General features: G+C 42.6%; 1 protein-coding gene, 1 long non-coding RNA gene and 1 other non-coding gene across 4 annotated transcripts; 2 read left to right on the top strand and 1 right to left on the bottom strand.

Annotated features, from left to right (window-relative positions):
- Nucleotides 1-11,520: 11,520 nt before the first annotated feature.
- LOC143512903 (properdin-like) lies at nt 11,521-18,607 on the top strand. Its single transcript, XM_077003705.1, has 10 exons — nt 11,521-11,666; nt 14,094-14,207; nt 14,293-14,437; nt 15,177-15,343; nt 15,463-15,633; nt 16,013-16,207; nt 16,296-16,469; nt 16,940-17,137; nt 17,939-18,071; nt 18,350-18,607. Exons 2-10 carry the CDS (start codon nt 14,108-14,110, stop codon nt 18,450-18,452), a joined length of 1,386 nt encoding a protein of 461 aa, XP_076859820.1. The 5' UTR covers nt 11,521-11,666; nt 14,094-14,107; the 3' UTR covers nt 18,453-18,607.
- Nucleotides 16,300-25,743, bottom strand: LOC143512912 (uncharacterized). Of its 2 annotated transcripts, XR_013130545.1 has the most exons (4): nt 24,414-25,743; nt 24,013-24,096; nt 16,922-23,899; nt 16,300-16,777 (listed from the first exon to the last, which is right to left on the bottom strand). It is a non-coding gene; the product is annotated as an uncharacterized LOC143512912 (long non-coding RNA). The 2 variants fall into 2 exon arrangements; XR_013130544.1 differs by having other exon boundaries at nt 24,013-25,743.
- On the top strand, nt 23,254-23,326 carry trnaf-gaa (transfer RNA phenylalanine (anticodon GAA)). Its single transcript has one exon. It is a non-coding gene; the product is annotated as a tRNA-Phe (tRNA).
- Nucleotides 25,744-27,739: the final 1,996 nt, after the last annotated feature.

Here is a 27,739-nt window from a genome sequence, read left to right as displayed (position 1 = left end):
AATGTTCTCCAATGGGGCACAGGCATTGGGTTCTGGTGTCTTCCCCACAACACAGCGATGACAGGTCTTCACATGATCGTCGATGTCGCGCTTCATGCCAACCCAGAAAAACCTCTGTTTCGCCAGCGCCAGTGTTCGGCTTCTACCCTGGTGACCGGCCGCATCATGAATTCCCTTCAGAACTTGTCCTTTTAGGGAATCTGGCACCACAAATAGAAAAAGTCGTCTGTTCATGTTATTATCTCTCCTCACCTTGCACAGCACACCATCACGGATAATGAGCTTGTCCCAGTGTCTTAGGAGCCGACGTACACTGGCGGGTTCATCCGCTCTCTCACTTTTGGATGGTTTCCGATGTCTTTCAATATAGTAGAGCACTCGACTGATGGACATATCTTGTCCTTGCTGACTCACCAGGCTACTGTGAGGGATGGGAGAAGTGGTCTGCTGCAATTCAGGAACAGCTGGACCCGCACACATGACTTCGCTCAGGCCACCAGTGGAGTGTGCACTGAAAACAGCCGAAACCTCCAGAGCCTCAACTGAACCACTCCCACTGCTGGGCATCGTTTGTGGATCTCTGCACGATCTAAGGACCATCTGATGGTTGTTGCTGTACTTGAAAGCATGCTGGACAGTTTCATCACCAACATCACTGACGTTTTTCAGAAGTGACACATATGGCTCTGTGACAATGCGATGACTTACACAAGACTGGACAAAGGGCTCTCTGCTCAAGGCATCAGCAACAACATTTTTTGGGCCTGGCACATACTTCAAATCAAAGCTGTACGATGCGAGTTTAGCTACCCAGCGCTGCTCACACGCGTCCAGTCTGGGTTTTGTCAAGATGTATGTCAAAGGATTGTTGTCGGTCCAGGCTGTAAAGTGACGTCCTTTAAGCCAATGGCTGAACTTTTTGCAGACAGCCCACTTCAGTGCAAAGAACTCCAGTCTGTGAGCAGGGTAGTTCATCTGCGCCCGCGAGAGTGTTCTACTGGCAAAGGCTACAGGTCTTGCTATCTCTTCTCCAGGTGGAATTTGAGAGAGCACTGCCCCAACCCCATCAAAGGATGCATCGACAGCCAATATGAAAGGCTGATCAAAGAATGGATGAGCTAAAGTCACACTTTGTAGTAGATCTGATTTCAGTAGCTCAAATGAATTTTGACACGCAGGTGTCCAATCAGTGGCAGTGAGCTTAGCATAGCAGACTTTCCGTCTAGTCTTCCTTCCCTTTTTCATAGGTGTCGTCCTGCTGGGTCCTGATGTTAACTGGAAGAGTGGCTTGGCCTTAGCGGAACATCCTTCGATGAAATGTTGATAATACAGCACCATACCAAGGAACGATCTTATCTTCTTTGGGCATGGTGTTTGTCCATCTGCCTCCATCAAATCAACACGCTGGACTGCACTAATGGCCTCAACTTTCTCCGGGTCTGTATTAATGCCTTCCTCGCAGATGATATGACCGAGAAACTTAACAGACCGTCTTAAGAAAAAGCACTTCTTAGGGGCCAGCTTCAGGTTGTTACTGGACAGGCGTGAGAAGACCATTTCAAGGCGCTGAAGAGCCAGAGATTCAGATGGAGCAAACACCATCAGGTCATCCAGGTAGCACAGCACACTAGTGAAGTTCTCATCTCCAAAGATGGACATCATCATCCTCATGAATGTTGCTGGACTATTGGAGAGGCCCTGAGGAAGTCTGTTGTATTCATGCAGGCCAAACGGAGAGGAGAAGGCTGTGAACTTCTTGTGTTCTTCTTGTAGAGGCACATTATAGTAGCCCGACGTCAGGTCCATAGTGGAGAAAAAGATATTTCCCCCCAGAGCAGCTAACACATCTGACTGGTGTGGCAGTGGATAGGCGTCTCTGACGGTCCGTGCATTCAGCCACCTGAAATCTGTACAGATCCGTAAGTCACCGTTCCTTTTCCAGACCAACACAAGGGGTGATGCATAATCACTGTGCGACTTACGAATGATTCCTTTTTCCTCCATGTCGTTTAGCGCCGTCCTTAGTTTATCATACTGACTCGGTGGTATTCGCCTGTATGGTAAACGAAAGGGTCTGTTGTCAGTCAGATTAATTCGGTGGACAAAACCTTTTGCTTCTCCACAGTCCATCTTGTCTCTTGAGAAGATTGACTCATGGCTCTCAATTATCTGTAGCAGTCTGTCTTTCCAGTGGGCAGACACCTCACAAGACTCTAAGTCAATGTCGGAGAGGTTCAAGTTGCACAGCGCTTGCCTCCTCTCATCACTGGATCTGTGTGGTGAAGGTGGGCTATCCTCAGTACACAGCACATTTGATTTGATCTGTGTATGTTGCTGCAGGTCTTCCACAGCAATGCAGGGTGACACATCCGCTATCTTGGTGTTCCTTTTCAATACAACCCTGTTGTTAGTTGGATTGATGACTTTAAGTGGAATCGACCCATCCCCCCCAAAGCGGTGTGATCACCCTTCCAACCATTATCTGCTTTGGCCTTGACCTCGACTTCGTTGGTTCAACAATGACTGTACTGCCCACAGACAGGACTGAAGACACAGGCAGCTTTCCCCAAACCAGGTGCTCTGTTTGTGGTTCTAGTGCAGGGGTGCCCACAGTTTTCAGCTTGCGAGCTACTTATAAGGTGACCAAGTCAGAAAGATCTACCGGGGTGGCGGCGAAGGTAATTTGTGGGGGGGGGGGGGGGGGGGGGCGAACGTAATTTGTTGAGTGGATTGCAGATTGGCTACCGTGAATGTCAATCAAAATACAACCGTCAGTGCAGATGTGCGATTCATCTACTACTATTTTATGTGACGCGATCTACGCACATTCCTTCGCGATCGACCGACACTTCCTTCGCGATCGACCGGTCGATCGCGATCGACGTAATGAGCACCCCTGTTCTAGTGTCACACTTCTCTGGAGTTTTACCGTGCCTACCTTCTCAGGGATCATCTCACCTCTCCATCTCTCAGTATTGGAGAAAAGGGACAAAAACTCACAGCACTCATCACTCTGGTTATGGCTGGGTGTGGACACAAGTCTCCAGTAACCTCTCGTCTCTCTCAGTTGCATCAAGAGCCTTTTGATAGAATTTGTGCCCAGGATCATCTCCTCAGTTTGACCCGGTACCACTAAAGTAGGCACAGACATGGAACAGCCATATACTGTGATGCAAAGGTCATAGATTGCTGTTGGTGTGACACGATGACCTCCACAGCCAACAATGACAATGTCTTGAGCTGACTGCTTAGTGATGCTTGGAATACACCTCAACAAACTCGCTTCAGCAGACTCACTAAGAGTACACGCCATAGAGCCACTATCAATAAGAGCCTTAAAGGTGGGTCCATTCTCAATTGAAACTGATGTGTAAAATAAACTGTCAGATCTAGGAACTGACTGTAAATTCTGAAAAATAACTGTTTTGTCTGAACAAATGTCACTACAGTGCAGCTGGCTTAAAGACTCATAATCTGAAAATGCTCCAAAGTTAGAAGTGGGAGGATTACTCTCAAGATCTACGTGGTCCTCCCCTACACGCAGATCAGTCAGTTTGACGGTTGATTAACCTGAGCTTCGCTCCTCCCTCTGTGTGGACATCTGTTCCTTGCATGACCAGGTGAAAAGCACTGGAAACACAACTTGTTATCCTTGCAGTGTGACAAAGCAGAGTGAGAGACATCTGTACAAACTAAACATGGAGTGTCACTAAGACCCTGAATTCGAGGTAAGCCAGTAGTCTTCCTACCCACTTTCCCAGACTGAGCATTGCTCATGAGAACTTTCTCCAACATACTAATCATCCTCTCCAGAGTAGAGTGGTCAGTGGAGGTGGACTGAGTTGAAGGCTGGTTGTTATTCAGGGGTGCTAAACTAGTGTTGACCTCCATTCTGCTCACAGAGAAGTCCTCCAGATCATTCCTCTTGCCCACTGCTTTGACAACCTTCTCAGAGTGGAACTCATTCAAAACTTCCTGTACCTCAGCAGCTGACCACTTGTCGATAGTCTTAGAGCGAAAGGTAAGAGCCAGGCCTGAGTTTGGGCAGTTCCTAATGAACATACGTGTGACCTCAGTGGATAGGTCATCCTGCTGCTTACCCTGTTCCTTGAGACGCTCTGAAGCAACATCAGCAGCGCGATGAAGATGCAGCCAGTAGTCATAAGGGTCTTCCTGAGACTCAGGGAGAGTTGTATAGAAATCTTGAAGAGGAAGAGGTGAAAACTGCTTGCAAATAAAGTAATTTCTCAAAAGGCTGTATATGGAATCTGGGTTACTTCTAATATCAACCCCACTAGACTTCACACCCGCTTTGACAACATCTTTGGCTTTGCCTCTTAGATGTATGAGAATCTCTTCTCCCTGAGCTTCAGTAGCCAGGCCACCCTTCCTAATGAAGGTTCGCATGAGCTCAATCCATTCCTCAAGTGTGACAGTATCAGACGAGTCACTTCTGAACGTAGGAGGATCTTTCACTTTTCTCTGATTCACTACTTGAAGTTGAGATGAATTTGACATATAATTCTGAGTTGGATTGTGACTGTCACTTTGTGCACTAGATGCAGATGCTGCTGACACTGGAACAGACCTACTCAAGTGTGTGAGGAGACTATCAGCTAGCTGTTGACCTATGTGTTGCACAATACTACCCAACTGACCAGTAATGTCATGCGCTGCATTGGGAGTGGATGTGCATGGGGCCAGACCTGCAGAGGGGCCATCATACTGTGTGTGAGGTGTGTGTGTGTTGCTACTGACAGGACTGGTTGTTACCATCCCAAGACCTCTACCTACAGTAGTGGTTATATCAGGAAAAGGAATAGACACCCCAAGTAAGCCTCTACCCCGACCTACACTAACTGGAGTTTGGAAGCCCTGAAACCCACTAGGCTGTGAGTTATCCATTAGTATAAAAATAAAAAGATAGAAGAGAAAGAGCAAAGGTAAAGGAAAGCAGAAAAAAATAAAGAGCACTTATATACGATATACTACACTATACTACATACACTACAATCTTACACAATGCAAACATCCACAAACTGCAACTACAATGACCCATAAATAAATTCAGCTGTAAGATGACGACAGGCCCACCGGTCCGAAGAGGCGTTGATCGTCGACCAACTGAAGGTCACGGGAATCACGGCACCAATGTAACTGTTCTGCGTTGTGTTGAAAATGATGAGGACGCTCAATCGGATGAAGTCATTTATTCCCTGCACATGGGTTGATAAAATGATATTTAGGGTGGGATAAAATGTGGAGTCTGCCTGCAGCAATGTAATTCTCTTCCCGCTGCATCTCACACACAACATTTCTTCATCCATTTTTTAAATGTATATACATGAACAAAAAGTACACTCAGTGGTCACCACCGGTACTGCACGTGGAATGCAGCCATAAAGTTCCAGGCTAGTCACGCTTTGGATCGCACATGCTAGCGGGACCACGAGGTGCACATAGAACATACAAAATGCAAACAACTTAAAATACAAATGTAATAAATTACCTGCACATGGGTTGATAAAATGATATTTAGGGTGGGATAAAATGTGGAGTCTGCCTAAACAAAACAAATGCCGTATTATAATTTGGACTTTCCAATACGAATACATTAAGGCCAACAAAAAAAAAAATACAAAACGAGAAAACATCACACAAATCCAATTTATAGATCACCTTACATATTAGGTTAAATTAATGTTAAATCTAAGACATACAAAATAGTGCAAATATGGATTTTAATAACTTATCTCAGACCCACGATTATCCCACCTACCTGCAGCAATGTAATTCTCTTCCCGCTGCATAAATCCCACAATGCAAAACGGTATAGACCAATTACAAAATAAAAGTCTCAACCCATTTATGCAGGATTTAACAATTTAACACCGTTACATTAGCACGCTCTCAATGGCACTGCGGTAGTAGGACACCAGGATCTTCTCTTGGATGTTATTTTTCCTGAGAAATCTCAGGAAAAAAAGTCTTTGCTGTGCCTTCTTTACAGCAGCCATGGTGTTTGTGGTCCAGGAGAGATCCTCCGAGATGTGAGTGCCCAGGAATCTGAAGGATGGTACACTTTCTACACAGTCCCCATTTATGGAGAGTGGTGTGTGTTCTGACCTTTTCCTCCGGAAGTCTATAATGAGCTCCTTTGTTTTGGAGGAGTTCAGGGACAGATTGTTTTCTGCACACCATATGGCCAGTCTTTGGGCTTCGTCCCTGTAAGCGGTCTCGTCTCCTCCGGAAATGAGTCCTACCACAGTTGTGTCGTCCGCAAACTTGATGATGGTGTTGCTGGGGTGAGTGGGGGTGCAGTCGTGAGTGTAAAGCGCATAGAGAAAAGGACTCAACACGCAGCCCTGTGGAGCTCCAGTGTTGAGTGTTACGCTGGAAGAATGATAGTGTCCTAATCTGACAGACTGTGTGCGATTCGTTTGAAAGTCCATGATCCAGGTGCAGGTGGGTTGGGAAAGTCCCAGGTCTGTGAGTTTGGCCACCAGTCTGCTGGGGATGACCGTGTTAAATGCGGAGCTGTAGTCATTGAATAGCATCCTCACATAGCTCCCCTGGTGTTCCAGATGTACGAGTGCTGTGTGAAGAGCAGTGGAAATGGCATCCTCAGTCGATCTATTTGCTTTGTAGGCAAACTGATGTGGGTCGAAGGTGGGTGGAAAGATGGCTCTGATGTGCTTTAGAACCAGTCTTTCAAAACACTTCATTACTATTGGTGTGAGAGCTACAGGGCGATAGCTGTTAAGGTCGCTGATAGTGTTCTTTTTTGGCAGCGGGATGATTGTTGTAGACTTCAAACATGGTGGAATGATGGATTGGGACAGGGACAGGTTGAATATTTTTGTGAAGATACCACAGAGTTGATCTGCACACATTTTCAGCACTCTACCCGTCACGCCATCAGGGCCCGCAGCCTTCCTGGGGTTCACTGCTCGAAGCACCCGTCTCACCTCATGTTCCTGCACCGTGAGGGTGTGGTTGTTGGAAATAGGTTGAGATTTTGTTGTTGTCTCCACTATATCCACCTCAAAGCGAGCAAAGAAACAGTTGAGTTCCTCAGCCAGTGAGGCGTCGCCCTCATTCATCACGGAGTTCCTGGACTTGTGGTTTGTGATGTGCTGGATGCCCTGCCACACCTGTCGTGGTTCATTGTTAGTGAAATGGTCCTCAATTTTCCTCTTGAAGGCAGTCTTGGCCTCCTTGATGCCTCTCCTCAGGTTGGATCTTGCCACGCTGTACGAGACACTGTCTCCTGACCTGAAGGCAGTGTCACGTTCTTTGAGGAGGACTCGGACCTCTTTTGTAACCCAGGGTTTTTGGTTCGGATAAATCCTGATGTTTTTATCCACTGTTACAATGTCCACACAGTTCTGTATGTAGCAGAGTACAGTAGATGTGTACTGTTCCAGGTCCTGGTCCTCAAATATGTCAAAGTTTGTCCTTTCGAAGCAGTCCTGCAGCTGTATGGAAGCTCCTTCAGGCCATGTCTGGACAGTTTTTGTGATGGGTTGGGATTTCCTTTTGATGGGGGTGTATGCTGGGGTTAAAAATATAGAACAGTGGTCTGATTGTCCCAGATGGGGCAGTAGTGTGGTTTTATAACTGTCCTTTATGTTTGTGTATACTTTATCCAATGTGTTCTTCCCCCTGGTAGCACATTTGATGTGCTGGTAGAATTTTGGAAGTACAGATTTTAAGTCAGCATGATTAAAATCACCAGCCACTATGTAGGCTGCTTCAGGGTAGCTATTTTGTAAATGAGTGATAGCGCTGTGCAGGTAGCCTAGTGCTATTTTAGCGTTAGCACCGGGAGGTATGTAAACGGCCGTTACCATAAAAGTGATTGTGATATAATAATGCTAAGATTGAATCCAATGACTTAAACCAGTAATTTTTTAATTATTTTTCTACATCGTACCCCACATACATAAATTACAAGTTGGTTGTGCTCCACTAATTATGAGGGGCCGGTCAAAACCAAAAATGCCAGGGCCAATTTTTTGTCCCAGTCCAGCCCTGTGCTCAGGTAACTTGCACATGATCAAAGGAAAGTCGACAAGACTGGAGACAACGGATTTATTCTTTGTAAATAAGAAATCAATACATTTTCCTGTTGGTTATTCTAAATGTAATTCATGGGGTATGATACCTGAATCACTACCATCACTAGGAGAAAGCACAATGATAGGTTATTAAATTAGTGTTTGGGCTAACTGGTTAATTCTCAAAAGACTTAAACGTTTATTTACTTATTTGTCTAGATTAAAATAAGTAATAACAGTAATAGAAATAAACGAACAAAGAAACAAAAACCATAGGCAGCAGATGGTGCCATAGCCCAGGAAATAATGTTGTAAATATGAAATAGATTTTCGGGAAATGTTGGTAAACTATAAGGACTACATTTCTGATACTTGGCATCTTTTGCAGGCAGTTGTGCTAGGGCTGTGTCTATATATTGGGTCAAAGTCACATTGTAATGTTTTAGGTGTTTGCAATAAATATTGTGTTGCTTGTACAGTCAGCATTTGGCTAGCTAAACACTCTCCACACTGAGGTCTTTATAACTCCAGCAATGAAAAACAGACATGTAGAATTAGAGCTGCACAATAACCAACATTACTGCAATAATAAAGTTATAGGTATATAGGTATTGTGATATGCAATATATTGCAACATGTTAAAACATTCTTGCCAACTGCTGATGTGACACTAGCTTTCAGAATTTCATACATTAATTTCATACATTTCTCAGGACAATCATTTAATACCTGAGAAATATTTTTTTTAAGTCTGATGCATTTTGACAACTGTTAAAATAGTGGATTAATAATGGGTATAGATTCCATTTTACATAACTGCACATACTGTTGAATCAATGGGTTCACATTTTCCTTGATGATAATGTTCCTGCACACACAACACATTTCAATTCCAGAGTGGTTTAAGACCAGGGTGAAGAGTTATGCCTTCCATGGTCTCCCCAATCACAATGTCCAAACAACATCAAAGCTTTATTGAAAGTTATGTTGCACAGTAAGTAGATTTTCCAGTAGGGTTTGTTAGATGGGACCAGGGCCCAGGAGTTAATAAAGATGAACGTTTACAATGCACAAGAAACGGCAAATAACAGCAAACAACAAAGGGAAGTTATTTGATTTCATATCTATAAGTGAATTTCTTTTCAATTTTTTCTATTTCTAAATGAAAATCCAATGACAAAAACATATACGGACTAACCTGGCAGTCATATTTTTTGTTGCAAAGCCCTTATTATTATTATTGGTAATTTCACTCGTGAAATTCTCCACAAAACAATGGTGTGTGCTACAATGTGTGTCCTTGTTCTAAATAATAATAATAATAATAATAAAAACACATCAATTTCCTTCATGGGCTCCAAAGAATAGAGAAGGGAAATAAATACATATAGGGAAATGTATTTGAGATAATTATAGATATATTTATATCTATAAATTCTGTAAAGGACTTTGAGTTCCATATATGTATGAAAGGTGCTATACAAATAAAGATTAATATTATGTTTTTAATAGTCACCAGTGCAAAAATATAGTTCAAGTCCCTTTAAAAAAAGATAAAAATGAGACAGGGGTGTGTATTAAAGGTGTCACGTTGAGGACCCCGGCCCCTCCCTTTTGGGCGTGTGTCAACGTTGTCTACGTGCTTTGTCTGCGTCAGTGGATATTCGTGGTTCTGGTTATGTCGTGTGATTTATAAGTCTCACCTGTGAATCGTCTCGTAATCACGTGGGGCTAATGTGGTTTTGTCTATTTAATGTGCGCTCGCGCAGTGTCCTGTGCTCGTCGTTGTCTAAGTCTGCACGTGGCTGTGTATGTTGTTGTTTAACGTGCGCTATTGCGCAACAGTCCACAATAAATTGTGACGTTTGAGAAGGAAAGAACGGATTCTGTGTCTCGTCCGTCTGTCGTCGCCCAGCGTCACAGAACGACGAGCCTCGAAGAGACACTAAAATGCCGGGCTACAAGGGCAAGCCTAAGAAGGGCAAGAAGCCCAGTAAGCGGCACCACCATCCTTCCTCCTCTCACCCGCGCCGCAGAGACCCGCCGACGCTGTCGCAAATGGAGGAGGACCCGGTATGCGCCCTTCAGCTGGCCTCAGCCCGGAAGGTCGAGGAAGGGGACCCCGAGCTGGCGGAGCTCTTCCGCCAGGGCGCGGTCAGGATTTGGAGGGAGCGCCACTCCACTCCTTCCCAAGACCTCTCGCCTCTGGGGGTGGGTGTCTGCGTGATCGATACCACGGCATCCACCCCAGAGAACGAGTTCGATGAGGGGGAGTCCGAGGAGGAGGATTACCTCCCTCCGGCCATGGGCCCCTCCACAGCCGTGGACCTCGGTGAGGAGGAGGCGGAGGACCCGGCTCCCTCGGTCTGTCACGCCCCCACGGTGGATTATGGAGGGGGCGACGAGGGAGCTTGCCCACCGTCTGAATACGATGCGTCCACCGTATACTACGGCGAAGAGGAGCAGGCAGACTATCCCTCGTCTGAGTATGACGCGTCCACCGTATACTACGGTGAGGAGGAGCAGGAGGACTATCCCCCATCCGTGTATGACGCGCCCACCGTATACTACGGTGAAGAGGAGCAGGCGGATTATTCCCCGTCCGAGTATGACGCGCCCACCGTAGACTACGGTGAGGAGGAGCAGGAGGACTATCCCCCGTCCGTGTGCTCGGGAGTGTCCGAGCAAACGGACTGCGATCTCTGCACGGAGGAGGAGGGTTCCTACACGGAGGACGAAGAGGAGAGCCTTCCTTCCTCTGTGGGAACCGTAAAGGGGCGACGGACACCTGGTGAGAACGCATCTTCCACACCCTCCAGGGCAAGCCCCATAGACTATTCCCGGGGTGAGAGTCCGGTGGAGTCCATGGAAGGGATCCTAGAGGGTGAGGAACCCATGGAGACCGACGGGGGACTCCCAGGCGATGCACCAGACGCGTCCACCGGACGTGCGACGCCAAGGGCAGTCACCTCCCAGAGGCAGGACTGAGCGCGTCGGATCCGCCCATCGTCGTGGGTTCGGGGCACTCGGTCCTGTTGGCACCCCGGGACGGGTAGTGCCCTTGGAGGGGGCGTCTGTCACGTTGAGGACCCCGGCCCCTCCCCTTTGGGCGTGTGTCAACGTTGTCTACGTGCTTTGTCTGCGTCAGTGGATATTCGTGGTTCTGGTTATGTCGTGTGATTTATAAGTCTCACCTGTGAATCGTCTCGTAATCACGTGGGGCTAATGTGGTTTGTCTATTTAATGTGCGCTCGCGCAGTGTCCTGTGCTCGTCGTTGTCTAAGTCTGCACGTGGCTGTGTATGTTGTTGTTTAACGTGCGCTATTGCGCAACAGTCCACAATAAATTGTGACGTTTGAGAAGGAAAGAACGGATTCTGTGTCTCGTCCGTCTGTCGTCGCCCAGCGTCACAAAAGGAAGGGAGTTTTTACTCCTCCCCAAAGGTTTCATATATATATAAGAAAATGAATTTCCTGGTGGGGTGTGTGTGCAGTGCGTTTAATGATTCCTATAGACTGGAGTCATCCGGGTACTTCTTATTTCATTCATTTTTTTCTAAACAGGCTGTTTCGGAAGACAAGATCATTTGTATTATGTAGTTCCTGAGTAAGTTATCACTTTTCTCTATTATAACATTTTTACTAGTGTTGTCAGTGTTGTCTAAACAGTGAGTTAGGTGGCCATTTGAATGATAGGGCCATTTGAATTGGCATAAACAAAGCACCTCTTATGGGGCTGACTGGGATCTGTTGAAAATTGTAATTCCCTGAGTCCTGTGGTGCCATTTCTTGAACTCGTGCATCATGAGCAACAAGAGCTCTCAAAGGTCACCTATGGATGTTCTTTCTCAAGAATCCTAGAATAAGTTGTTGTCTTCCCTTTCTCAGTGACTTAGTCTGGGTGCCAACTAGAAGTGGACAAACATCCATATATTTGTCAAGATCTCTACAGGGCTGCATAAGCAATATTGGATTTTGTTGTATTTGTTTATGAAGTCATTATGTTGAGTGTTTTTTAAATCTAAATTTCCTTTAGATCAAGTTTAATTAACATAAATTATAACAAGTTTAACATTCTACAAGTTTATGCAGATCAGCATGAAATTATGAGGAAGTTATCTTCCCCTTTTCTTTAAATAAGGCAGTTTATAATGTCACAATGGAAGAGTTGAAGTGATAAGTGTTTTTACAGTGAGTTGGGTGGTTTAAGCTCTGTACATTTTGGAAAGCTGATGCCCATTTGATAATAGTGAAAAGCAGAGGTGGAAAGAGTACTGAAAAATTGTAATTGAGTAAAAGTATCTTCACTTTGCCTAAATTCTACTCAGAAATTACCCATCTGAAAATTTACTCGAGTAAAAGTACAAAATTACTTCATTTAAAATGTAATTTGAGTACAAGTTACTTAGTTATTAATGCAAAAATGGATGTCATTAATCAAATTCAGAACAAGTTGTTTTAATCGATTTCAAAGTGTATTTAAGTGCACATCCACACTTGTAAAAGATCAGCTGGGCTCAGGAACATACTTCGTCACAGCACAAGGACGATCACAATCTGTACCATAAAGTGCCACGCATGTAACGTTGGGTGTACCAACAAGTACACACCGTGTCAAAACCAAGAGAGTAGTAGACCCAAGTGCCAACAAAACGCAAAGAGCAAAATGTGTGCGTGCGTCCACACACACACACACACACACACACACACACACACACACACACACACACACACACACACACACACATACAAACAGCAAAACCAGAGTAGTAGACCCAAGTGCCAACAAAACGCAAAGAGCAAAATGTGTGCGTGCGTCCACACACACACACACACACACATAAACAGCAAAACCAATCACACGAGACGCGGAGAAAACTCAACGCAAGAAAATAAACTCGACTGCAAACACACGGGAGAAAACGAAACTTAGGACCCCAGGGGAAGTAACTGGCAGCAGGCAGAACGCCGCGACGAAACAAAAACCCTTCCCAAAACAAACGAAGAACGGATATGAAGAGATAAAGCAGGGGGAAAACTTGAGGTAGGCTAGTAAGCAGTGCAGGAGATAGTTACTGGAATAAGTAGTAGAAAAGCAAGAGAGATAACAGAGATAACAGAGAGCATTAGGTGGCGAGACACCTAAACACAAGAAACGCAACCAAAGATCACAGAGAAAGGGCTGAGGACGTGAAGGCAAGCCAAAACGATTCAGCAGTGATCCGTTTCACTAAGCTTACTTAAAAAGTCATAAAGACAGCTAAAACGGATCACTGCTGATTGCGCCTGGAGAGTCTAGGACTGACTCGGGGGCCTCTAGTGTTGTTAGGAGGAGCGGCAGCCGAGCCAGCCTTGACAACGCAATTGACTTTCAGTTCCGGGACTCAGAATTTTACATTTCTGCCCACATTTAATTTTTCACCATTAATATTTTTTACTCAGTAACATGAGGGGGTTCAAATGTAGTGAAGTAAAACTACTTAGGTCAAAATTTAATAGAGTAAAAGTAAAAATTACACATTTCAAAAACTACTCAGAAAATTACAAATTACAATTACAGTAACTTGAGTAAATGTAATTTGTTACTTTCCACCCCTGGTGAAAAGTCACTGGAGAACATTATGAGTACCAACTCCAGCATTTAAAACAGGTTTTTTGCTTTTCAATTCAACTTTGCAAACAGGTTTCAATCTTAAGCTAAAACAAACATCTGTTTACCTTTGATGCTGGCTCAAGACTAACCAATCAATAATTTGGCCTCAGTTACGAGAAGACTGATGGTTTTTGGGTTTTGTAACCCTTTACAAAAATAACCCCAAATAAGGAACTATTCACTGTTCTGAAGTTTTGATTGGTTTTTACAACATTTACACTAGGTTAAGTTATTAAATGAAAAGATATATGAGCAAGTACAGTAATGAAATAGATGGATTATTTTATTTATTGCTGTAATCCAGTAACTTCACAAATCAATAGCTTGATAACTTCCACCATGTGTATTTACAAACATTCTGAAGTGTGTTTTTTGGATTAGGGTTTTTCCTTCAGATGCTGGATTATCAGGACACTGTAACTGCATGGTCAAGCAACAAAGAAGGCAAAATGTTGTTTATGATAGCACTCTTTCTACTATATATTCAGCCAACAGGTAGATATTACTTATTAAAATTTTTATATGGCATGTTTTAGTTTCTTACTCAAATGAACACTGATTAACAAAGGAGTTTTTTCAGTTCCCCAGACAGTGCTCTGCTATTCTAGTTTTTCTCTGCAACATGGGACATGCGGAGATGTTTTGGGTGAGGTGCCACGTGATGATTGCTGTATGAACCCTAATTATGGTTATCAGGAACAAGGCCAACCCTGCCGTTCCTGTAGGTAAGTTTTAGTTTAATCTACAAGTTGTTGTGCTCTATACATGAGTGACTCATTGGCTGACAAATGTTTCTATAAATCTTTGGTCAAGAACAGGAATATGAATTTCAATGTCTTTAAATGTGAAAAGCTTTTTAAAATTACAAAGGCTATTTTAACAAGAAATACTTAATATTGTTTAAAGTTACATGTAATAATTTCATCCATAAATACTATGACTGAGTGGTATCACTTCTAGGGACTCATTCTGACTTCATTATTTGGCACTCAGGAAATAACTCTTAGAAATAACTGCTTAGTTCCAGATAGATTTCAATTGCTTCCTTTTGTGTGTTAATTAAAGGCCTTCTACTTTTATAACAGAACAAGTTTCATATTCATGCATACAAAATGTTTTTATTTAAATTTAAAATCGGTGACAGGAACAAAAGATTCTCGTTTCAGGGTTTTTCCATTTATAAACAAGCACCGATATAGTGCATTCTGTCACAACAAAAGCAATTTCAAAAGAAAACCATCTCTGAAGGCACATTTTAGAATTTCTAAAGCTAAGTATTGGGCAAATACTCAGAAAATCACGGATTGCCAAGGCTTTGCAAAAGAAGTCAGAACATACATGCTATTTAAATACATGTAATTTTGGGAAAACCAGTGAAATACAGACCATAATTGTGGAGATCACAGCACTAGTATTCTAGAAATGCTGTACTTCTAATCACTAACGGCATATATTCATCTCCAGATATGCTTCATGGACTGAGTGGTCCTCGTGGGGTGCCTGCTCAGTGACCTGTACGGAAGGAGTGAGGCAGAGACGACGTGCTTGTTATGGGATTGGAAAGTGCCAAGACAAGTACAAAATAGGGAATCATCAAACTGAACCTTGTGTAGACAAGAGCTGCTGTCCAGGTAAAGAACAAAGATACAGCAGACAAAAGTATACTGTACAGGGCAGTACCCTGGCCTTTTTATCAAGTGTACGTACGACAGCTTTACTTGATCTCTTTAATGATTTATTTCTCTTTTAGAAAATGGGGGGTGGTCAGAGTGGAGTGAGTGGTCAGCATGCTCAGTTACATGTCAACGTGGAGTCCAAATAAGGAAGAGAACCTGCACAGAACCCGCTCCCAAATGTGGGGGCTTCTGCGTCGGCGACAGTGAAGAATCTGAGGCCTGCAGCACTGGGATTGTCTGTCCAAGTATAGAAATGTTTTCTCAGAGACAACTGCTTAACATTTACTCCACACCACATTTACTTCACTAATAGTGTAACTAAAAAGTGTTTTACATAATATTTACGTTATTTGTGTAGCACCTTCCGTATAGATATCTCAAAATGCTCACTTAAAAATATTTAAAATTAAGTGCAACATGAATATAAAAACATAACTAAGATAGAATAAGTAACATTAAAATAAGAAACATCATTGAAAGATACAAAAGTAACATTAGGTCAGCAATAAAAATAAAAAGTAAAGAGATATGTATAAATTTCCATTCACCAGCACAGCATGGCGAACAGATTCTATCATTTACATACCCATTTAATTTACATACTCAATTATGTTCCACTTCTAGCTCATGGAGGATGGTCCTCATGGGGAAACTGGGGCCCCTGTTCAGGAACATGTCATCCAGAGGGCTTCCTGGCCCCTGAACAGCAACGGCAAAGAACTTGTACAAACCCTCCACCGTCTACAGTACCACGTGGCAATGACTGCCCAGGTGCTAGGATTGACACTCAGTTCTGCAACGGAATACCTTTTTGTCCAGGTAAATTGAGAACAATATTCCACAAGAGCTGAGTCTGGAGAGGAAATGTCTCTCTCTCTTTTTTAACTAAGTAAATACTCTTCCTTAGTGGATGGAAACTGGGGTTCTTGGTCAAAGCCCTCGGACTGCTCTGTGACATGTGGAGTGGGAAGACAGGTGCATCGACGAACATGTGATAATCCGCCACCCAAACATGGTGGCCAAGCCTGCCATGGAGAGGACACAAAGCGTGTTCTGTGCACTATCCCTGTGCACTGTCCAGGTGACTGACACTGGACAGCCTTTTGTTTTTAATTAGTGTCGTAATCTCTACAATTATAACAATTGTCTTTCTAACTACAACTATAGTGAATGTTTCCTTGATTAGATTCTGCAGCTGTACCCAATAGGCTGTTATTACACATTACAGTTGATGGCAAGTTGTAATTCAGAGTCACTTGATCCAGAGACTTGTGATCTGTTCAGTCTGGTATATATTTACATGTCCTGTCTCAACATTTATTGCCCACTTTTCATGAATGGCCTGGTTTTCACACACGCACACGCACAACATCTCCTACATCTCTTTCCCTGTTAAAGAAAGCAAGTAAATTATCCCAATTAAGTGGCAACTTACTGTATAAACAATATGCTTTATGTTTTTAAAGTAGACTGTAATAATGTGCAAGCGACAAATCTATCAACATGAAAAAAATGGAAAATATAAAGTCATACTTTTTCTGCCCCTTTCAGCGGATGGTCACTGGAGTGAGTGGGGTGAATGGACATTTTGTAAGCCAGTCAACCAAAGAGCTATTACCTGCAAGAACAGAATGGGAAGACGGAAGAGAGAACGGGACTGTTTAGGCAGGGACTATGGAGGAAAGCCCTGTCCTGTAGAAGAGGATCCTGTGGAGTTTAGCATTTGCTATGACATAGATAACTGTAAATGTGAGTACCTTGCTAAATGTATCACACTCACTAGATACAGCTTGGTGCTTGTATAAAAAATGTTTACTTAAACCACATTCACAACGGTTGACACTTCTGCAGTATTATTTAAGGCACAATGAGTATATGTTGTTCCCTACCTTAAGATCCACATTTAGGTAGCTTTTGTGAAAAGGAATAGTAAAAGGAATACCACCGGGACCTATTACTTATCTGAATGATACCTGTAAACATTATAGTTCTGTTTTGAGAATACACCACATTACAACGTTTCAGCCTGTTTTCTTGGATCTACCTTTGAGACCATATACATTAGCAAACTCCTACATTAGCAAAAGGTCATGTCATCAGTTAAGGAAGCTCAGCTTTGATAATGATGCACTATTATACACATCTACTGTGCCAAAAGAAATCAAAACTAGATCATCTTGTGACCTGAATTCTCAGAAACCATAAACAACCTACATGTGGTTCCGTTTGCTGGTTGAAGTACAGAAAGATAGAATATAGCTAATGAAACTAGTATATCTGTGCATAGAAATTAAAGGAATATTCCTGGAATATTCAAGTTAATATCTATCTACTGCATCTGTAGTATATTATCATGAGAAATCATTTTGTTGCATATCTCTGTACTAACAACAGAGAGAATGAAACAATGATTCAAAAAAGTGGAGACTGTGTATGATTTGCTTGGGTATTTGTTTTATTTTACTGTACTGACTATTGTATGTATAGTACTTCATACTACTTCAAACAAACATATTGCAAACATGCTTACTCTGCTTCCTTTCTGAATAGCGGGTCCTTCCGAACAGATAGTGAAAGCCTTTTGGTCAGAATGGAGCAAATGGAGTTATTGTGAGCCTAATTGTGAAGAAACGGCCAAACAGACAAGAGAGAAGACGTGTACACCTGACCTGTCAAAGTACAGGTAGAGAAAACAGTTGTACATTTTAAAATAAAAAATTTGATTTTTTCTTACACCAGTGAAATGTTTTTGGTAGACACAATCAATAGACATATTGTGTTCATAAAGCACGAGTATGTATACACTTAAACTGTTTACACATATTTTTCTTCGATGGTTAGGGTCTCAGTTACAAGTTATGAAATCCAAAACTAGCAACAGGAACTTGAGAAATTCAGTGTCTTATGCTGAAAGCAGAATTGTGATGACTCTTACATTTATGCTTCCTTTCTCTCCCACAGTGATCAGAATATTGAACTTTTCGCAGGGACACCAGATATCGTCTGCTCACAAACAGAAGAAACAAAACAGACTCGAGCATGTTTAAATGTTCCTAAGTGCTAGGGCAATTTTCTCTAATCAAGTGACTGCCAGATTTGAAGCTCTATTCAAATTGTTTTAATAATGTTGCTTCGTCCACTGCTTCATTGGGCTGTACAGCAAACGCAAATTAATTTTGTAATGCAAGATGCCACAAATAAACATTACAAATGATTTTTCCCAATTCTCCAATGTCTAAACATAAAATATAAGCCTACTGATGGAGGATTATTAGTTTTATGAGGAACACTTTATTGTTTTTTAAAGTAACACTAAACATAGATAGATAGATACATACATACTTTATTGATCCCGAAGGAAATTTAGCAGCCAGTAGCAGTTACACCAAACAGTTAAGGACACACACAGCAATTTCACAAAACATATATGACATTCACAAACAATACAAAGACTATACAATACAAGTGTACAATTACCCAGTATCCCGACCAAGATTGGTAAAACTGGAAATAATGTGCAATGACCAGTAGTGCAAATGAATGGCATGTGCTTAAAAAGTGTCAAAGTGTCGAAGTATAAAAGTGTAAAAGTGTCGAAGTGACCATGATGGAGTGTCATCTGTCCCCCTCCCTCTTCCGACTCCACTGGGAGGAGTTGAAGAGTCTAATGGCTCTCGGGACAAATGATTTTCTGAGTCTGTCTGTGGAGCTGCTCTGTGACAGGAACCTGCCACTGAACTTGCTCCTATGGTCCATAATGATGGTGTGCAGTGGGTGACCATCATCCTCCATGATGGAGAGCAGTTTGCGCATTGATCTCCTCTCCGCCACCGTAACCACAGAGTCCAGCTCCACACCAACTACAGACCCTGCACGCCTGACCAGCTTGTCCAATCGCATTTCGTCCCTCTTCTTGATGCTCCCTCCCCAGCACACCACAGTGTAGAAACATGCACCTCATATTAGGAGGGACAAAAGAAATGGGGGGAAAAGACAAAACTAGCAGCAGATGATTCAGTAGTACAGGGGAAAAAAGGAGGCAGGACTAAGTCATATTGAAATAGAATTTTTTTTTACCTCAAACAGGATACATGGCTACCAGAAAAACATTAGATTTTTTCCTCAAATTATAATATGATTGACATATTACTTACATAGCATCTGTCACACTACAGCCCCGGACCCCTCCCTTTGGGGCGTAGTCCGTGTCCGTGTATGTACATTAGGGGGTGTGGCTGGTGTGTGTTTGTGTGTTCACCCGTCGTTAGTCTAATGTGTTTCACGTGGTGCTTGTTAGAGATGTGTATAAAGCGTGGAGCTGCGCGGGGCTGCAGAAGGACCCAGTGTGCACAAGCCTGCTGCGGTTCGCACGGGAGGCCAAGGAGCAGTCGGTAGCGGAGAATTACTGCCAAGCTGCCCAGAGGGTATGGAGAGAGGCACTCCGCTCCCCCCGATGAGGGACTCCTCTCCCCTGACAGCTGGCACATTGGAGTTCCCCACTACAGAGATGACTCCCAAACCCTCCGAATGCGAGTTTGAGGGGGAGGAGTCTGAAGAGAAGGAAAGCACCCCCTCCATCCGTGTGCTCGACCTCCACCAAGTATTGCGGAGATGAACTAAGCCCTCCTCCATCCGTGTGCTCGGACCTCACAGAGTGTGAGGGAGAAGAGGGCAGTCCACCTCCGTTGGAGTACTCGGAGGGCGAATCCTGCACTGAGGGGGAAGTGGAGAGCCCACCTCCATCGGAGCACTCCGGGGGAACCGTGAGGTCAAGGGGGAGGAAACTTCAAACTGAGGGCATTCCTCTTCCTCTCTCCGAGGGGAGCAGCATGGACTGCTCCCGGTGCCACACCCCGGAGGTGGCAAGGCGCCTCGGAGGAAGAAATGGAGGCTGTGGAACTAGGACATTGGAATAGACCCGCGGAGCAACCGTTGAAGGGGGGTGAGGTCCCCTCTAGTGGCTCCCCCAGAGGGACTGCCTGCGCGCACAAGTGAGCAGAGGGCAGAGTAGCGTTGCATGTGGAGGAGGGTCCACTCCGAGGACAGGAGGAGGTCCGCCTACAGCAGCGCCTGTGGCCCTGGGAGGATTTTCCCTGCTGGCAACTCGTATTTGTTAACGTAATGCAAGAGAACGGTTCAGTGAGACAGCTATTTGTTGTGAAACGAAGTAGTTACAATTTCAAGCATTTTCAAGTACTTTAGCCTAAATTCCAGCACTTTCAAACCTGAAACACAAAGCAACATTAAAATTCATCAAGTAAATGTTCCTTCCCCTGTTTTTGAGGGGTGTTTCTTTATACTACCACATATCGTTTCAGAGAACACGGCACGCGGAAAGTATAAACGCCTACACTGTTCGCACAAGGGTCGCGCGAGGTGGGCGGAGTCACGCGCTATGGTCACTCGCGAAAGTATAAACCAGGCTTTAGAAAGGTTCATTTCTTCCAATCGCTTGCACCACACCTGCAATACCCATGCGCCCCGCCCCACACTTTGAGAAACGCTGCGTTAGTCTAATGTGTTTCACGCGATGCTTGTTAGAGATGAGTACAACCCCTGGCAAAAAGTATGGAATCACCAGTCTGGGATGAGCACACATTCAGACATTTTATTCTGTAGAACAAACTCAGATCAAAAACATGATACAACAATAAGTTGCCAAAGTGCAACTTGTTGGCTTTCAGAAACACTAAAAGAAAAAAAAAACATTGTGGAAACAAAGTAAATGTTACTTTTATTGAGCAAGCACAGGGAAAAAAATATGGAGCCTTCCATATGATGAATAAAATGCTGAAACCACTGCTGAAACAAATCTCCATATATCACCTGCTCCCAGGCAGAAAAGGTGGCACAACCTCTTCATAAGGTAAAATAATATGATTACTCTCATTTTCCTTATTCTTAATCCTTATTATTGCATATTTATTTAGCTGGTCATTAAAACCAGGCTGACTACTATGGAAGGCAGGTTGTGTATACCGTGTAATTCCATTCTGTATATATGTTACTCTGCTACTAAATATTAATAAGTAACTACCCTGACAATAATATGAAAGGTAGTTACAAGAGTTAGAAATTGAATTTTCAGCAGGTCTTAGATTCTTGTGCAACATGTGAAGAAATGCCTGACTCCTTAAACAGTTCTAATTGGAGTTGTGAAGGACAGGTAAGAATTGCAGAAAATTACAATTATAATAGAGAAGACATCCTGCCTGAATGTGGATATATTTTTTTGCATATAGAAAAATGTCCCCAGCACCTGAAGGGACAGGCAACCCTATTTTTTTCCATCATAGCCAATCCATCACCCAGAAAATACCGTAGAGCTCCCACTATTGTGGCCACAGACATTGGCACAGCACGACCGCAAATTGGTGTCTGAAGATCTCTTCAGAGTTGGACTCAAGGGAAAGCTGGAGCTACGTGACAACCTGCAACTCTGGTATTACATGCCAACTCCAGCTCTTTCGTAGTCTCCCACTCCTGATCATTTTTTCTCGCAGTCTCTGTTGCTGTGGATACCTTACAGGTTGTGGAAGGTGCGGCTTCACTGTACCAATCCTGTCTGTAAACTTCAGCTGAGTGGAGGTGGTCTGCACAGGAGGGTTTGGCAGGTCCTTGACATTGATAGGTACTTCAGCCTATTGGACTGGGAAACGGCCCTGTCCGGATCATCGACCAGCTGAAGGAGAATCACAGTGAACAATGGCTCCAGAGGACCGTACGATATATATCAGAGTGTGCTGCCTTCATGGCAAACGCAGGTGTGCTTCCACCACGTTTTCAGGAGCCCCCAGAACCTGCCACAGTGCCCAGCAACCAGGTGCTGAAGAGTGTCCTTAACACAAATAAAGGTGCTGGGTTGGACCTCATGATAGCAGGTCTAGTAAACCGGTACTGGAAGGCTGGTGTTGATCCCCTGTTGCCTTTTATGTGGACTGTGGCTGTTGTAAAGAAGTGGGATGAGACAGATGGCGAGATGTCATTGTGTGCGTCTAGACATCTGGCATTTTATGTGACCGATGCCCATCATCTTTATCTCACTTTTATGTCAGGCTTCTCGGCATGTATATTTGAGTGGGATGCAGGCGACGTTAGTCTGCTGAGGAGGACCAAAAGGGAGCAGCTGAAGAAGTGAGGCTGGCCAGTGTTGTATGTGTATGATCCTGATGGTGGATGGTGTCCAGGGGGATTTCCTCCCAGACCTGGATCAAAGCATCAGTGAGCTCCTGGATCATTTGTGGCACCATATGGTAGTGCTACTTGACTCCTTCGCATCTGTCACATGTGCTCAGTTTGAATATGCTCTCATCTGTGAACAGGACAGGGAAATGACAGCAAACCTGCCAATTCTGGGGTTTTCTGGTGAATACCACTTGAGCTCCATCCACAGTGCTGGAATTGATTCAGCTAAATGAACAGACTGATATCCCTGAAATGTACCTGACTTGGTGTTATGCTGTGATGGTTAAGTATTCCCTTCTTTTTTAAACCCTTTAAAGATTGCTAAGCATTGGGGTTTGGGACCTCCACAGTATTAGGTGGGTGGTTATGTGTATTTTGCCACCCTAATCTGTATATTTTGTCATGCTTACACATGCTAGTAGTGTAAAACAGGCTATAGTAAATTCACTTCAGAGTTCCAATTACTTACTACTTTGTCAGTCATAACTTTGTATTAGATACAACGCATTTTTGATATATAGTTGTTAAGCAAAACTAGTCCTCCATTAGTATAATGAATAATTTTATTTGATATGGCCTGTTAAAGTAATGGCTTCTTGTTAGCATTTTTTTCCACTAGTCGGTCGGAATCGAAACTACACTGCGCCATTATGTAAGACGTTAAGAAAACCGTGCCGCAAGCCGAAATAGCTCAGTTGGGAGAGCGTTAGACTGAAGATCTAAAGGTCCCTGGTTCGATCCCGGGTTTCGGCATTTTAAAGTTTACAATCCATTTAACCTTACTTTTGTCTATGGTCGAGTCATTTGTATTTATAGCATTTACGAGACGTTCTTGCCCAGAGCCGTTGACATATATGTACATGTAACACACACTGGAAAACACTAGCTAGTTATGTCTGCTATATGGAATTAGGGTAGTTTAGCCAATTGATTTCACTATGCTGTCATGAGCTTTATTTGCTGCATATTTTATGATGAGATTGTTTATTAAACCAACATGAAAACAAACAAAAACACGTGTTTAATAGCACCATAAACTCACCGCTAATCGAGCATGTTGGTGTAACAGGTCTGTGGTGTGGTTTGAATGTTACTCCTGTTACTCGGAGTAATGTTACTCCTATTACTCCGATATTACTCCAATACTCCTAAGGACCAGGAGTGGTGACATCCACACACCAGAATATTTCAAATGAGTATTTAGTTATTTTGTCTGACACTGCGACTCCACTCGCACTCTTCTCCCTCTCGTCTCTAGTTCTGCACACAGAGAAGACATGAGTACTGATTTAACAGGCCTCCCTCTCATTCGTGCCTTTCCCCGCTCTGGTGTTTTTGCAGAGAGAAAACAAAGGAAGACAACAGATGTACTAAATGCCAATGACAATAAAGTTTAAGTAAATAAACAAATGTACACACGTACATTATTCGCTACTTACAACATGACACGTAGACGTGCATATGTAACGGAGTCCAACATACGTTCCTCTCAGTGTCGTGTCGTCCCATTACACACAGCAATACTAATAAACCGAACCACAGCTATATAAAAGTACTCGTACTCCAAGATCGCCTTACATTTAGGAAGCTACATGAACTAGCTACGTTCCTCTTGGCCCGCGATTAGCATTCAAGTTAACATTCACTTAGACTTTAGATTTGCTTACATGCGCTAGCCAGTGTTGAGAACATAATTTAATATATAGGATATGATATATAACAAGAAAATTGGTTACAAAAAGGGAACAACAACAACTCATAATAGTTGTCTGACTATCTGAACGTATTTAACATGACATATATCATATACACACAGAGAAGAAAACATGTCAGTACACACCTTTTCCCGCTCTGGCGTTTTTATAGAGAAAGTGTGAGGCGCATTGGCAATCGTAGTTCACAATAGTTGACCTTCTCCGTCCCACTATAACCAGCTCCAGTCAGTTTTGCTCTTACTCACACCAGAATAAAAGGTTTTGGATAACATAAATTATCCCAGTAACACTATTGCACTGCTACACTGGCATCTGCACTATTCACCAAATGTTTAGTTGCTAATCAAGCTAATAATGCAGCGCAAAAGCAAACGGATGGCGTAACCATGGCTAATGTAGAAGAACAAATTGCAAGCTTTTTAGTCGAGGGACAAATGATAAGTATTATTATGTCGACTTCACATATTACAATGTTGTAAGTCAACATTATGTTTTCCGATTTCTTAATATATTGACCTTGTCAAGGCATTCTGTTATTTTACTTATTTTCAGTGCAGAACTATTCTTTGTACAAAGTACCCCACATTTTTGCAGTTTGATGTGGGTGTGAGGTGGAGGGAAGTGGTGTGTGTGTGTGTGTTTTTTTTGGGGGGGCGGGGGGCGGCAGATAACTGCTGACACAGCAGTTATATGTTCTTGTGACAACAACAAGGATCACTGCTCCAGGGCAGAAGAGGAACAGATAGTGCTTGATCATTAGACTACAGGACGCATCTGCAGCCCTTGTCTAAATAACATGGTATTCTTCTTCCTAGACTAATAGAGTGCTTTTATTCCAAACAAGAATTGGATTCTGACAACTCTTTTATCTGCACCTTCCATCCAATTCCTCCAATGACTGACACCTAGCTCCCAACGCCTTTGATATTATTTATGATGATGATCTACCATCATTATACATAACACAGAAAGGACCCTCATTCAGTGCAACAAATTTAAATGCACAATTGGCCATTGTACCTCATCACCCACAGACTGCCAGTATCATTATTTATATAGATGCTGCATAATGGTTCTTGTGCAATGCTTACACAATATCTGTATGTCCGCAACATCTGCAAAGTATTTTCTTTGTGCAATACCTAAAATTGTGCAATAACATTTGCAAATATGTATAATTTAGCTAAGTTTTACTTTACTTTATGTTTGAAGGTACATGTTAATCTTTCATTTTTTGCAGGTCATTTAATATTTAGCGCTATTTCTAACTTTCACCTTCTGTAATACTTGCACTTATCATCTATTTACTGTAGCAATGCAGTTATTGTTTATCTATTTACTGTAGCAATACAAATTTCCCCCAAGAGGGATAATAAAAGGCTGTCTTATCTTATGTTACACTAATGTTTTCACAAAACGGAGTAGTTATTGTTGGCTTATTTAGCAGTTGTGGTAGATATGTATGGAGTGATTTTTGTTTCAATAGTTCCACAAAAGCAAAAGTAAATCCAAGAGCAGAAAGTATATGTTATGAATGCAAAACAGAAAAAAATATATCAAAAGTATATTTTTTTAATATAATTGGTTATTTGAAACTTATTTTCGTTTGCATTTTGACAAGTTTTTGGTTCCATTGTTTTTGTTTTTTTGGATTTTCCCAGTAAGGTCTTTTGCTTCTGGAATCTCTCTTTGCTTCTGCTTCGTTTTTTGCTTCTGACTTTTGGAACACATTTCACGTGTGGGAGGGTCTTAGATGAAGGCGTTCCTCTGCAATCTCCATTGGTCACTGATTCCGGACTGACACAGAGCTCTGAGACCGCCTCTGGGACCAAGACACGCCCACCCCACCAGCTTCCCAGTGTTTTCAAACATGGCGGAACGGGGGTTCTGTTTCACAGTAGCATGTAAACTGAGTTTTACCATTAAAGTTTATACAAAGGTTTTAGTTAATTGCTAAATGGTCTGTAGATATTGCAAATGTACATAATAACTACATTAAGCATGCTCACCAGCGCAAGCTTTTTAAAATTTTAGTGAACTGGATGGAGAGAACATTGATGTGTGGAAGAAATATGAGTATTTGCAATATCTGGTATGGGGACAGGTGTAGGATATATAGTAAATTTACAAATATAGTAAAATACATACTAGTAAAAAATACCAAAATTAAAGCAATACTGAAAAGTGGCCACCCTATATACAACCAGCTTTGTTCACTCACACTGTTTTTCAGTGTTCTGCAGATGCCAAACACAAACACACATCAGATGCATCTTGTGCTGTCCATATTTTATTAAGAAGTAAACAATATTCATTGAACCATTGAACATAGCGATACTAAACATAATACATGTCAGACATGACATTCAGACACAGAGATAAAAAAAAAAAAAGATTTTAACTTGGAGGGGTGGGAGTAAGAAGAGTAGTCCATTGAAATGCAGAGTGCGGATTAGTTTCCTTCTCACTTTAGACCTGCGGGGACGCGAGCGAACGTTACTGGAGGAGCGAGTAACTAGTCGCTACTATTGTGAATGTAGCAAAACGGTGACAGAAGCCACAGCAGCGATTAAATTAAAAATAATTTAAAGGCTAGCTTTAAACACGCTCTTCCCTGTCGTCTCCTCTCATGATAATATCGCGCTGAAAAATATTGACCTGTCTTGTCAATATATGGAGCCAGATCCTTAAACGCGAGAAGCCGCTTTCGCCATTCCAGATGGCTCAGTCAAAACCATTACATCTTAATGAACCAATAAATAACAATAGCGGCGAAAATGAGTGTAAAAATACCAGGGTTCACCATTTAGAACTACAAAAAAAATATTGTTTCTTATTTTACCGTTAACTATCTACCTATTTTTCATAAGAGTTTGTTTTACCGCAAAATATGAAAACTTCAAAACGGCGAATTTCGCCGCAAGGTGACAGATTTTCATGCCTGCATCCAGTTCACTAAAATTTTAAAAAGCTCGCGCTGGTGAAGTGTGCTAAATATTAACCGCCATGCTTAATGTAGTTATTATACAGTGTACATTTGCAATATCTACAGACCATTTAGCAATTAACTAAAACCTTTGTATAAACTTTAATGGTAAAACTCAGTTTACATGCTACTGTGAAACAGAACCCCGCGTTCCGCTATGTTTGAAAACGCTGGGAAGCTGGTGGGGTGGGCGTGTCTTGGTCCCAGAGGCGGTCTCAGAGCTCTGTGTCAGTCCAGAATCAGTGACCAATGGAGATTGCAGAGGAACGCCTTCATCTAAGACCCTCCCACACGTGAAATGTGTTCCAAAAGTCAGAAGCAAAAAACGAAGCAGAAGCAAAGAGAGATTCCAGAAGCAAAATAACTTACTGGGAAATATCCAAAAAAACAAAAACAATGGAACCAAAAACTTGTCAAAATGCAAACGAAAATAAGTTTCAAATAACCAATTATATTAAAAATATA

The sequence above is a fragment of the Brachyhypopomus gauderio genome, chromosome 4 (genome assembly GCF_052324685.1).
Source record: "Brachyhypopomus gauderio isolate BG-103 chromosome 4, BGAUD_0.2, whole genome shotgun sequence".
Classification (NCBI taxonomy): domain Eukaryota; kingdom Metazoa; phylum Chordata; class Actinopteri; order Gymnotiformes; family Hypopomidae; genus Brachyhypopomus; species Brachyhypopomus gauderio.
This window is presented reverse-complemented; position numbering and strand designations above follow the sequence as displayed.

Coding starts and splice junctions, on each gene's coding strand:
- LOC143512903 (XM_077003705.1), top strand. CDS start 14,108: ATGCTGGATTATCAGGACACTGTAACTGCATGGTCAAGCAACAAAGAA. Junction 17,138..17,938: donor TGACATAGATAACTGTAAAT/GTGAGTACCTTG, acceptor CTTTCTGAATAG/CGGGTCCTTCCGAACAGATA. Junction 18,072..18,349: donor CCTGACCTGTCAAAGTACAG/GTAGAGAAAACA, acceptor TCTCTCCCACAG/TGATCAGAATATTGAACTTT.